At 39.5% G+C, this 11,708-nt stretch overlaps 2 protein-coding genes and 1 pseudogene across 3 annotated transcripts; 2 read left to right on the forward strand and 1 right to left on the reverse strand.

The window, feature by feature from the left end:
• The first annotated feature begins 775 nt into the window (after nt 1-775).
• Nucleotides 776-5,852, forward strand: LOC149019903 (zinc finger protein CONSTANS-LIKE 14-like). The gene is made up of 4 exons (XM_089147908.1): nt 776-2,062; nt 3,703-3,900; nt 4,148-4,377; nt 4,509-5,852. Exons 1-4 carry the CDS (start codon nt 1,184-1,186, stop codon nt 4,621-4,623), a joined length of 1,422 nt encoding a protein of 473 aa, XP_089004034.1. The 5' UTR covers nt 776-1,183; the 3' UTR covers nt 4,624-5,852.
• Nucleotides 5,853-5,940: 88 nt separating this feature from the next.
• Nucleotides 5,941-10,373, forward strand: LOC149019904 (Endosomal targeting BRO1-like domain-containing protein). Of its 2 annotated transcripts, none has more exons than XM_089147910.1 (11): nt 5,941-6,809; nt 6,918-6,992; nt 7,096-7,148; nt 7,263-7,398; nt 7,528-7,624; nt 7,711-7,777; nt 9,032-9,130; nt 9,265-9,354; nt 9,456-9,610; nt 9,697-9,798; nt 9,896-10,373. In XM_089147910.1, the coding sequence occupies exons 1-11, from the start codon at nt 6,608-6,610 to the stop codon at nt 10,062-10,064; spliced, it is 1,245 nt and encodes a 414-aa protein (XP_089004036.1). In that variant the 5' UTR covers nt 5,941-6,607; the 3' UTR covers nt 10,065-10,373. The 2 variants fall into 2 exon arrangements, with proteins under 2 accessions (XP_089004036.1, XP_089004035.1); XM_089147909.1 differs by having other exon boundaries at nt 5,941-6,818; nt 9,896-10,372.
• A 528-nt stretch (nt 10,374-10,901) lies between these two features.
• Nucleotides 10,902-11,700, reverse strand: LOC149019905 (CASP-like protein 1F2 pseudogene; annotated as a pseudogene).
• Between the last annotated feature and the right edge of the window lie 8 nt (nt 11,701-11,708).

The following is an 11,708-nucleotide window of genomic DNA, read 5'->3' on the forward strand; positions in this document are numbered from 1 at the left end:
CAAATAGGAGCTTATTCCAAGGTGAACAGCCTGTCGGCAAAACCTATCAAGATTCACTGTGGATTGCGCCAAGCCTTGGAGCCTTGGCTAGGCCTGGCCTGAAACTAAACCGTTCGGGCCCAAGCCCAATATGAGAGATATGGGCTCAGGTTGGACTTAGGCAAAGTCCAATTGTGGATTGTAGATGTTTCTGCCCAACTCAAAGTTTCGGAATATACTAGTTGCCCATGTAACCGTCTCCCGTATTTAATAGTATGATATACGCCATAGTGGTGCGACATTCCTTCCATTATTATGTATACAATACAACCAGGGTCCCACATAACAGCGGGAGCCTCTCAGTCGAGTGATATTTAATTATTTAGAGTTTTTTTCATGGTGATTCAAGTTTGAAGTTAAACCAAATCAGACCCGGTCTATCCCGGTCCCGACACTTATTTTAGTAGAGTTCTGGCTAATCAGCGACGTCGTCTATGTGGCCCTATCCACGTCATGGTTGAAAAGCTTTCCATCCATCATTGTCCTCTCTTTAGGAATAAGTCTACCGGCGAAAAGTACATCCAACGATTGGGACGGGAAACATATTATTGAGAGGTAGGTGCTGGTTCTTGCCAGCTCAGCAAAAAGTGTGAGATATTTTTAGTATTGGTTCCTGCTTCTTTTTTTTTTTTTTTTTTTTTTTTTATCGTTTTTGGTAAAAGGGTCCTCTCTCTTCAGTGTTAACCATAACACGGTTCTGAGTCTTCAGATTGACTCACTCAAACTCAACAGAGAAGAGAAGAGACACACGAATGGAGAGACTCGAGCGAGCCAGAGAGATTGAGAGAGAAGAAATAATCTGCAATTCGTCACCTTTCCCCATGCTTCCCATGTGGGCTGCCTCGAATAAGACGACGAAGGACAAAAACTGATAAGGAAAAAGAAAAGGAGTTCTGTAGACTCACTCGACTCGACTAGCTACAGAGAGAGAGAGAGAGAGAGCAGTGAGTGATTAGTGTTAATTTCTCTTCTGGGTAAGGGTAAGGTAAGGGTAACTATTTTTCCATTCTTCCAGAGTCCTCCATCGTTGAAGAATTAAATAGTTGCTTCGTCACGTTACCCGCATCCATCATTTGAGGGTTTCCAGTCCACGTCTTCCTAACTTGTGATTTTCATTTTCATTCTCCGTCAAGGGAAGGGTTTAATGGAAACGGAGAGTAACCTCGAATCGGGTACTCTTGCCGAAAAGATCCCCTGCGATTTTTGCAGCGAAGAGATCGCGGTCTTGTACTGTAGGGCTGATACTGCCAAGCTCTGTTTGTTCTGTGATAAGCATGTCCATTCTGCTAACGCCCTGTCTCGTAAGCATATCCGTTCTCAGATCTGCGACAATTGCAGTTCCGAACCAGCATCTGTGCGTTGTTCAACCGACAATCTCGTTCTTTGTCAGGACTGCGATTGGGACGCCCATGGCAGCTGCTCTGCTTCTCACAATCGCAGTCCGCTCGAAGGATACTCTGGCTGCCCATCGCCTATGGAGCTCGCGAACATCTGGGGTTTCGATCTCTGCGGCGATAAGAGAACTCTGCAACCACCGGATAACTCAATGGGGTTCTCCGATTGGTCTTCTGTGGACTTGATTGCCTCAGTTGATCCTTCTTCGGCTCATAAATCAAAATCAGATGCAACCATTACTCTTCAGGAACTGGTGGTGCCCAATTACAAATCTAATAATCCCTGCGGCGACGTGTCCGCCGCGCCCGTCTTCAAATGGGATCAGAATCTTTGTCACGGCAAGCACAAGCAAGTGATTTTTAAGCAGTTGGTAGAATTGCTTAGGCGAGAGCTTACTGACTACTTGCCTCCAGAGAAACCTGGTAGTGCTTCTGCGCAAGAAGAAAGTGTACGAGACCTTGATTTGCATATAGAAACTGAGCAGGTTACGGATGACAACCAGTCCTTGCATCACCAAACACCGTACACATCTATGTTCATGCTTCCAGAGAGTACGGATCTGAAAGAGAACGAAGGTCTGGTGGAAGATAATATTCTCTGGAATAATCCTCCCGAACAGTCCAGCCAGGTTTGAGACCCTCTCTTTTCCATTGCTCGTCTGAATTCCAGATTTCCGTTTCGCAAGAATTATTTTATATAGTTCTTCTTCCCCCCTCCCTCTTCATTGTTTTTCCTTTTTTTCCCCCTCTTCAGTGTTTCATTAGCTTAGAAGTCCAATTTACTGAAAACAAAAAAGACTTGATGTCATAAGGTAGGTTTTCATATGAAACTCAGTTTACTGTTCATAATAATAATTCTATGGAATTAAGTCATGAAAATGTTGATGGCATGAACTGTCCGAAAGTTTAAACGGTCCTTGTCTGTCTATTAACAAGAGATGCTAAAATCTTTTCCGATTATTTTCATTTTTTTTAGAGCAGATCCCATTGTATGGTGAAAATTGATTATAAAAGTGCCCCTTGTTTAAGATAATGAAAGTTCCTTCTGTTCTGAATATTGGAAAAATCTCTTAAGTATATTTAATATCTGTAGATCTTGTTTTGTGAACTATGGTTATTTCCAAATGGTAAAATCTTCTCTCTTAAAGCCTCCGTGCATTTGTACACTTAAAAGAGTCCAAACTAATCACTGGATATTGGGATCTCAATTTTCTGATGATTTTGGTCAGGGTTGCAGCTTTGTGGAGATGAGTTGTAGTTTTTTGGAGGGCTTACTCTGTTCACACATGCTGAAATTTTGAGAGGAAATTTCCATGTTCAATTAATATTGATTGTACAAGGGCAATAAGTTCTTTTGGGTCCATTTAACTTTTGACTTAAGTGATTCCAAAACTCATCTTTTGTTTTGTTTTGTGAAAGGTCGAGACATTTGACATTTGGAGGGGGAAAATGATAAATCCATAGTCTGTCATTTCGAGAGGACTTTCCAATGATGTGTAATTCTCACTATCATGATACATCATTAGCCACAATTACCTAGAATACATCACTCTTGTTTTCAATCTACAGTTCTGTTGTTTTGGGATGACTTCCTCAATATGGTACAGATTATTATGATAAATTACTAGTGGCGATTGCCAGGCTGTAACTTTTGGATTGCTTCCTCAATAATGCAGATTTCAGACTATTGTAATATTACCAATAGCAAGTATCCACAATCCATAACCCTTCGTTTCCTATGCACTACGAAAAAGAAGAACTTAGCCATATGCATGCTTTCAAGAATTGGATTGGGTGATGCATTCCTACAACCTATATTGGAATCAGCCATGAATGCTTCTTGATCATGTTTATTGCCCCCCTCCCCTTTCCTTCTTCTGCCTTTTCCCCTCCTTTTAGTTGAACCAAATCTATAAATCTTTTTAATCACAAGCTCAGAAAATTCAGTCACTGCAAACCTTTTTTTTTTTTTTTTTTTTCTTAATTTAAACTTCTAGGGTTCTGGTTCAAATTGGATCAGAATCAATGGAGGCTATTCATTTGTTCGACTTTATGTTTTTAAACGCTAAGCATATGGGGCTTCTTCTTCCTTGTTCTTTCTTTTGATGTTCTGAATCGTTACCTGTGTAGCTTATAGGTAGTAAAGCTTAGAAATTCTCATTTAATGATATTGTTCCCTTTTCTTTTGGGTATTCAGTTAAGTTTTATCTCTCTGCATAACCACTCATTCTATTAAAGCTTCTTGTTCTCAAAATTACCCATTGTGCAGATATGGGACTTTAACTTAGGAAGATCAAGGAATCATGAAGTATGCCTAGATGTACGATATGGTATAAGCAGTGCAGCCTTTGAGATGAAGGGTTTCAGTGACATTCTTAAAGAAACTCCCTCGGACACGACAAAGGTTCTTAAAGACATTTACCAGTGGAATTCCTCAGCAGCACATGAGGATTTCTTACCACAAAATGTAAGTCATTCTGAGGTTCATTGGTACAAATTCTTTCTTTGGGATAGTTCCATTCAGACATCTAGCTGCAATTGCTAGAAGTTGGTTCCTGATTAATAAATCAATCTCCCCTCTGGTGGACTGAGAGCTTCCAATATTAGCATTATGTGTTATTATTGTATGTATTGTCTGTTCTAAGAAGGCCTTGTTATTGTCCTATTTTATTTCTGAGGTACTCTGGCCTTACTCTATCATTTGAATTTTGCAGAACAATTCCAACAATCGAGCTGCAAGCCAAGGGCCAGAAACATCGGATAGCAATAATGTATCTCTAAGGAGAGGTAGTGGCAGTTCTAAAGATGGTAATTTCATGGAACACCCTGTCCTAACTGGAGATGAGATCATGGGAGCAGCAATAACCAAGGGTGACTTGGAGTTGCTGGCAAAGAACAGAGGCAATGCCATGTTGCGTTACAAGGAGAAGAAGAAACTGCGAAGGCATGTTCTGCACTTTCCATTATTTGACTATACTGCGCAGCTTTAAATTAATCTCTTAAGTTCTGTTGCTTTAAAACACTTTTCAAAGACTCAAAACTATTTTCTAATGGTGATGTTGGAACTGTATTCAGATATGATAAGCACATCCGGTATGAGTCAAGGAAGGCAAGGGCTGATACTCGGAAGCGAGTGAAGGGTCGGTTTGTTAAAGCCAGTGAGGCCTCAGATTTTGAAACAAACAATTGAATATGTTTCTTAAGGATGAGCTTTGCTTTGTATCCTTTGCAGTACTTTTTCCCTGCCCCAAAATGTATATTAGTTTTGTATTCAGATCCTCTACAGTTAACCAATCTCTCCCTCTCCCTCTTCTTTCTCTTTTCTCCTGGCTCTTTGTGGGGTGTTGGTAGTTGAGATGGGTGGGTACCATCAACAATGAAGAGTTGGTGATAACTGCTGAGTTGTCCTTCAACAGACTGACTGGAGGCCCTTGAATACCACAAACATGGTTAATGGAAACAGTATCAAAGACAAACAACCCCATGGAAGCACCTGTTATCATCCATGGAGAGATCAATCAGGAGATCTTCAGTTGGATTATAGAGGGGTGTATGGGTGTGTTCAGTGAGTCTCTCAGCATCTTGCAGCCAGTAACACTGTATGTGAGAAAATCACAGAAACAGATGGTTCAAAATTATGTTTTGATTTTTTGTTTTTGGGGGTAAACCATACTTCATTCAAGAGAAGAGCAGGAAAAGCTCAAGGCTTCCGCAGTACAAGACTCCGAGAGCTAAGGAGTGGAATTAGACCAGTCAATCCTCCCTCTTAGGAGACGGTCTTCCCGGTTTGAGAGTGAGTAATCTTGTTGCAATCCCAAGGAAAATATGAAAAAGAACATGAAAGAAGATAAGAGGTCAGATCAAATATGTCTTCCACCACATTGGCTACAAAATTATGCTTTGATTTTGATATCATATTCACTTGACATGTGAAATTGTGAACGGCTGTGAAAATCGCTAAAAGTCTTACCCAAAAAAAAAAAAAATAAATCGCTAAAGTGAAAAATGAAATGCTAGAATCCCCGCAGATCACCTACCCCTTCCATGTAAAACGCAAAGAAAGAGTTTGTCATCAGGTATTATTGTGCATATTGTACACTTTGTGCAAGTGATCTGGCGCGAGAGAAGATGGTATTGGGAAAGTTCTGAATGAGGCCACAACTGCAGGTGTGTTTAGAAATGATAAGTTTTTAACTCTTTCGTTTTATCAATTGAAGCAGTACCTCAGTACCTGAGAATCTGAGATCATGTGAAATTGCGCTGATGACTTCAACTTCCTGTAAAAAAAGAAAAGAGAAGCTCGATCATCTGTATGTGAAGACTTGATGCAGGTTCCAATATATTATTCTATTGACAATTGCAGCAACAACGACGTTGGAGGAAGCCAATTTTCATAGAATATTTACAGGTAGCGAGACTTTTGACGACGAGAGACTCGAACTCAGAGATCGATTCTGTTTCAGATTAGATTTATAATTTAAAAATTACAAATAAAAATAGAAAAAGGGTTGAAAGAAACTTATTCCAAACTTCTATAGCTTGATTTGTTTCCTTAAAGTAATTTTTTGGCTTTGCTAAGCAATCCTTTATTTTATAATACGGATTCCAAAAAATATTTTTTGCTACTAAATGCAAATACCAGATCACTTTCTAATTTCATGTTACAGAGAAGAGATCTACAGCTACGAATTGACTCACCTCAAATCTTCAACGATGCAGATTGCAGAGACACTAGCATTGCTCCCGAAGCCCGAGCTGCTAGCTTTGCTGCAGCTTGCATTCATGTTCCCCTTCCCTTCTCACACTCCATCTCTCCCCCATGTCGTCGTGTCTCCATGTGACACATTCTCGGGCCATGAGCTTCTGCTTCCACTTCTCCAGAATCTTCGCTCTCTCTCTCTCTCTCTCTCTCTGGATCGATCTGTTGAAGTCAAGTCTATATACATTGCTTACCCCAAAAAAAAAAGAGAAAAAAAAATGCCAGTGAGTTAGAATTTCTATTAATATTTCTTTGTTCTTCAATCATCTTCAATCCAGATATTTTTTCAATGATTTTCTCTTGATCCGAATGTGAAATAATGACTTCGCAAACCTTTTTTCTGTTGTTTCCTCCCTTAAACCCTTGCTTTTACACTGCAGGATGTTCTTTTTGATTTCCATTCCCATCGACTAGAATGGGATGCGCTTCTTCCATCCCCGAGATTTACACATTCGGGAAGAAGAAGAAGAAACTCAACATAAAGGAAGTTGTCGTCTTCGTTCCTGCACTGCGGATCCCTGCTGAGGTGGATCTTCACAGGCCTCTGAAAGGTCTACTCCCCGGAAATCTCATTGTTAGGCTTTCCGCACTCCGTCGTCAGTTAGTCTTCATCGCCGGTGATACTGGTTTATCTTCTAGCTTTTACAAACCCTTGCTATTTCTATTGATCGGTTTTGTCGATCATTTAGGGAGATTTTGAGAAGAAACTCTGTTTAATGGTGCAGCTGGTTCAGCTGTTCCTCAGTTAAAGCAAGTTCTTGAGGAATATTTGCCTGTTCTGCTTGGCTTGACCACTAAAGGTCTCTCTCTCTCTCTCTCTCTCTCTCTCTCTCTCTCTCTCTCTCTGCATGTGTGTTTATCCGTCTCTCGATCCAAAACATAATCTTTGTACATATCCAACAGAACGTGAAGGTTTCGCCGAATTCAGATGGAGAAGTCTAGAAGATGCACGGGAAGTAAGAACATCATTCAGACTACGTATATAAATCTTTTTCTGCCTTTTTTTTTTGCCTTGCTGATTTTTCTCCATGTTGTTTGCTAACGGAGTCCGATATTGGTCGTATAAATAGGAAACATGTTTAGCAAGCTCTCGGTTTGAACTGCTATCTGTCCTTCACATGATGGCTGTCCTCTCACTTTCAGAGGCGAACTCCTTGCTTATTCCTAAGGTTCAAATGAATGATTTAACTAGGAATGTATCAGAAGGTCTGTCTTTGCTATCTCAGGAACCTAGTTTTCTCTTGGTTGAGTCTTTGTTTTTCTGAATTCATGACTGGAATTTTGTTAATTTTCTTTGTGGCTTTAATGGATCATATGTATGAATGCTGTTGCCAGACTGCAAGAAGGATGCCATAGATTTATTGTTGAATGCATCAGGATACCTGGAATTTTGCATCCGTGATATACTGCCTCACCTTCACCCGGATGTTAAGTATGTTAAAGTCTGAAATTCTTGATATTATTATTCACTTCAATTTCATCTTTTAATGCACCTACTGAACAAAACAAATCTTGCAGGCAGAGACTGTCGAGAGACTTGCAGGGCAATGTCTTGGAGGCCATTTCCCTCCAATCATTGGGTCAGGTACTTTACACATTTCGAATCTTGATCTCAGCAGTAATTTGTTTGGCCAAAATTAAGATCAGGGCAATGTATTGTTTACAAATTTGAGTAATCGAGCTCCCATTCCTAAGGTAGTAGGCATAAGAATATGGCATCATGTTCGATCAAATAAGAATGCCTGAAAAATGCCTTTCCCATAATTTCTATTTTGTTATTAACATTTCTTTGGGGTGGGGTGGGGTGGGGTGGGGTGGGGTGGGGGGGGGGGTGTTGGTGGCGGGGACGTTGGGGTTGTTTTTTAAAAGCTTCATTATCAACTGCACTTGGCTTTAGCATATGATTTAAATTGGAATTATAAGTTGAAAATTTAGGTTAAACCTTGGTTTCATGTTACTGTCATTTTAAGTTTTGTGTAGCATTGAATTTTCTGAACCAGATCTCTTTCCTTTATCTGATTAGATGCATAGGGTGCATTGTACCCCACCTCTTCCTTATGCCTTATAAGATGTAAAATGTTGGCATCCAGTGAATGCATACCTATCGTTCATTCATTTGCACTTATGCGAAGATCTCAAAAGAACTAAAATTTGCATTTTAATTTAGCTTCTCTTGCTGACAACTCTGAATTTGATTCAGGGGGATGGAAGAACCTTTGGTTCAATTGCTCCATCTAGCTTTCTGAATCTCTATGTGAACTTATGTTGGATCTGACTGCGATAGTTGTCCTGTTAATGTGAGGTATAGGTTGATCTCTTTCTATTAGATCCATTTCCTTTTTAAAGTACAAAGATATGCAGGCTTAGGTAGTACGGATCCACCCATTGGTATAATGCATCCGAAGAAGAAAATTTTGGAAATTATTTTGCAAAATGGGAGATGATTATGATATATGACCTTGCAACATCACATCCAGGACAATAAATGTGGTGGGGTGCTGACTATTTGTGATTTCCGAACTTAAAAAGGATGTTGGCTTCTGAAAATAACATTCTATAGTTATTGCTAATTTGTAACCTAATAATGGGCGTGAACCCCCATCAAATTTTTTATGATAGCACCTGGTATTGGGGTCCATAGGATGTCGAATCACCTCTGATATGGTTAAGTTAATGTCTAGATTCTGGGTATCACAATTTGTACTCTAGCTTGGAAGAAGAAAAGAAAATGTGAGAATCTAGTATGTACATCGGCTCTATTATTGCCCAGTATATGCTCAAGGTTTTTATCGTGCTAACTAACTTCAGATTGGTACTTATAGCATACTGATGTCCACAGGCAACAGAAATGCAGCTTGGCATAGCGGTTGAGAGTCAGAATGCCACTTTATCTGTAAAGAGGAGATTAGCTTGCGAGCAGATTAGTTATTTAGCACAGGTTTCTGTTCCTCTTAGTTTGCATCTTTCTCCAACGAGAGGGATGCATTTCATTGCCCTTCATATCATGTTTCAAGTAAGAATATTTACTCTCATCTTTGCAGCTCATGATTTTTCTCGTCTCTTGCCAATCAGGCTCACAGCTTACTGTCAGGATGTGATTGTACTCATGAATATGGAAAGAAGCATCTGTCATTCATAAAATGGAAATACCTAGAAGGAAAGGTGTTATGTTATCCACATTTTCCCTGATTCAAATCCATATTTGTCCCTGCATCTGGTAAATTTCTATTCGTGGTTCTCATTTCTTCTTGATTTTGTTTCAGGCAGCAGCTTACTATTATCATGGTTTGATCCTGGACAAAGGTAACGAGCCGTCCGGCCACGTCAGTGCTGTCTGCTGTTTTCTTGCTGCAGAAGAACTACTTACCGAAAGCAAGAAAGCATGCTTAAGCTTCTGCCTTGCAGCACCGGTGACCAGGTTGATTTAAGTTGCACTTTATGAGGTTAAAATATGCATTATATTTCAGTGTGGTGTTTGAGTTTCATTCCATTTCCTTTCTTCAGGGCTCCTCCAGTGTGGGGTGTTATGAAGCATTTACATATGAAAGTTCCCGAAGTTGCATCGAGCAAGTCTCAAATGTACGGATATCTCCTGGACCAAGATAAGTAAGGGGATTCCATTTCATCTTTCTCAAGTCTTCCTCTTACATAGGTGAAATTGCTTCTTTATTGATGTGGCGATTGACCGTGCCGGTGTATGCAGGACTCTCCAAACGTTGCCTGATCTTCCTGATTTCCCGGTGTCATTGAGACCTGATGACTACAGTTTGCCAGAAGTGGATCCTGCATGGGATGTCGAAAGATGGGAACTCCAGACTCACACCCTTAAGGAGCATCTCAAAGATGATGAATGTGAGATGGAAACTGAATAAGCTCTACACCTCGTTTTTGTTAAATCCAAGATGTTCTTGTGGTATTCAGAGTTCACCTTGTATGATTTTTGGGAAAAAACTGTATATACTGAATATTAAGATATATTGTTGGGACATTGTTTCTCTGGTAATGGTTGCACCTTTTTCCCTTGTTTTATTTACGTGATAAAAACTTAAAACATTTTATAGAATCACTAGAATTATCATTATTTACAAAAATTATAGACGAACGTAAACCTCCTTGATAAATCTCAGGGTCACTAAACTGGAGTTTGCTTGATAAAAATTGATCAGCTGATAATACCTCCATTATTCCATGTTATTAAGTTATTCGAAATTTCATTTAGGAAATCTTAACCTAACCAAACCAACTGGGATTTTAGTTCTTCTTTCCGGTTTTCTACTTAAAGACCTTGTTTGCTTGTTCTTTTTTCTTTAGTATTTTATTTATTCATCCAAAAAAATAAACGAATCAATTGGATGCGAATCTGTCATTTTCTTTTTCATTTTTGGAAACTAATTGCTACTGAGTTCCAATCCATCCATTTGAAATAAGGCATGTGTAGAATTCTTTTTCCCATAGTAGTAAGAATTAGACAAAGGAATTGATGTTCATGAGACAAGAAGCAAAAGAAATGGGGGGCAGACTTGAATACTGCGCATTTAGACAAACAGTTGCGGTCAAGATTTTGATCTCAACCTTGGTAGCACTGAAGTTGAACCCAATAAATGGCGAGTTTCATTCAGTTTAAATAATACAAGTAAATTGTTACAAGCCAAGTTTTGAGTCGGGAAAAGCCAAAGGCTCCCCAAATTAATCCACTTTTTTGAAGAGCTTCACAATGGTTTCCGTGATTGCATGCTAAGTGCAGATAACACAGTAAGAGACAATAACATCAACAAAGCAAATAAAGACAAAATGACAGAAGCCGTGAGTCTGTTGCAGAACTTCCCAAAGTGGTCGCATATGGGCATCCAAGATGTGTGGGTATTTCCATGAGCAGCAACATCACCAATTGAACTTGCTGCTGCACAAGCGGCTATCACCAATGCCGTCATCATCTGAAACAGCAATCCAAGTTTATAATACAAAATTTAATCATGTTTCATTAAGAAGAAAACTAATTCTTTCTTTTTTTTTTGGGTTGAGAGAAGAAATTAATTCTGACATCCTCTTAAGCCAACCTACCAAATCATGTAAAAACAGGATAAAGTTAGTCAATCTATGCCGGAGGAAGAGAACAATCCCCAAGGAGGCCAGACAAGGGATGCATGCAGCAACAGTTACATACGCATAGAACCTGCAAAGGAGGAAGGAGGGAAGAAAAAAAAAGGAACAGAACATAAAAACAATAGAAACATCCTTGATCGATTGGACAAGAAATCTCAGTATCTAAGGAAGAAGGGAAGAAATTAGTGGATTTCATTCTGAAATGTACCGGGTAGATGGGTCATCACTGTACTTAGCGCTAAAAGCCACTCCGAACACATCAGCTGTTTGTTTGCTAGTGAAGGCCAACCATGCTGCAATCGCTGTGCATATAACCACCAGTGATCTCAGAAAAACTTGCACTGTCAAGTGAAGTTTGTTGTTAAGAACTGGTTTTTGTGATTCTATGGATTGAATGCCCTCCATTGAAGAAC

The sequence above is a fragment of the Hakea prostrata genome, chromosome 3, assembly GCF_041222555.1.
Source record: "Hakea prostrata isolate BN-2017 chromosome 3, UWA_Hpros_2, whole genome shotgun sequence".
NCBI classification, from domain to species: domain Eukaryota; kingdom Viridiplantae; phylum Streptophyta; class Magnoliopsida; order Proteales; family Proteaceae; genus Hakea; species Hakea prostrata.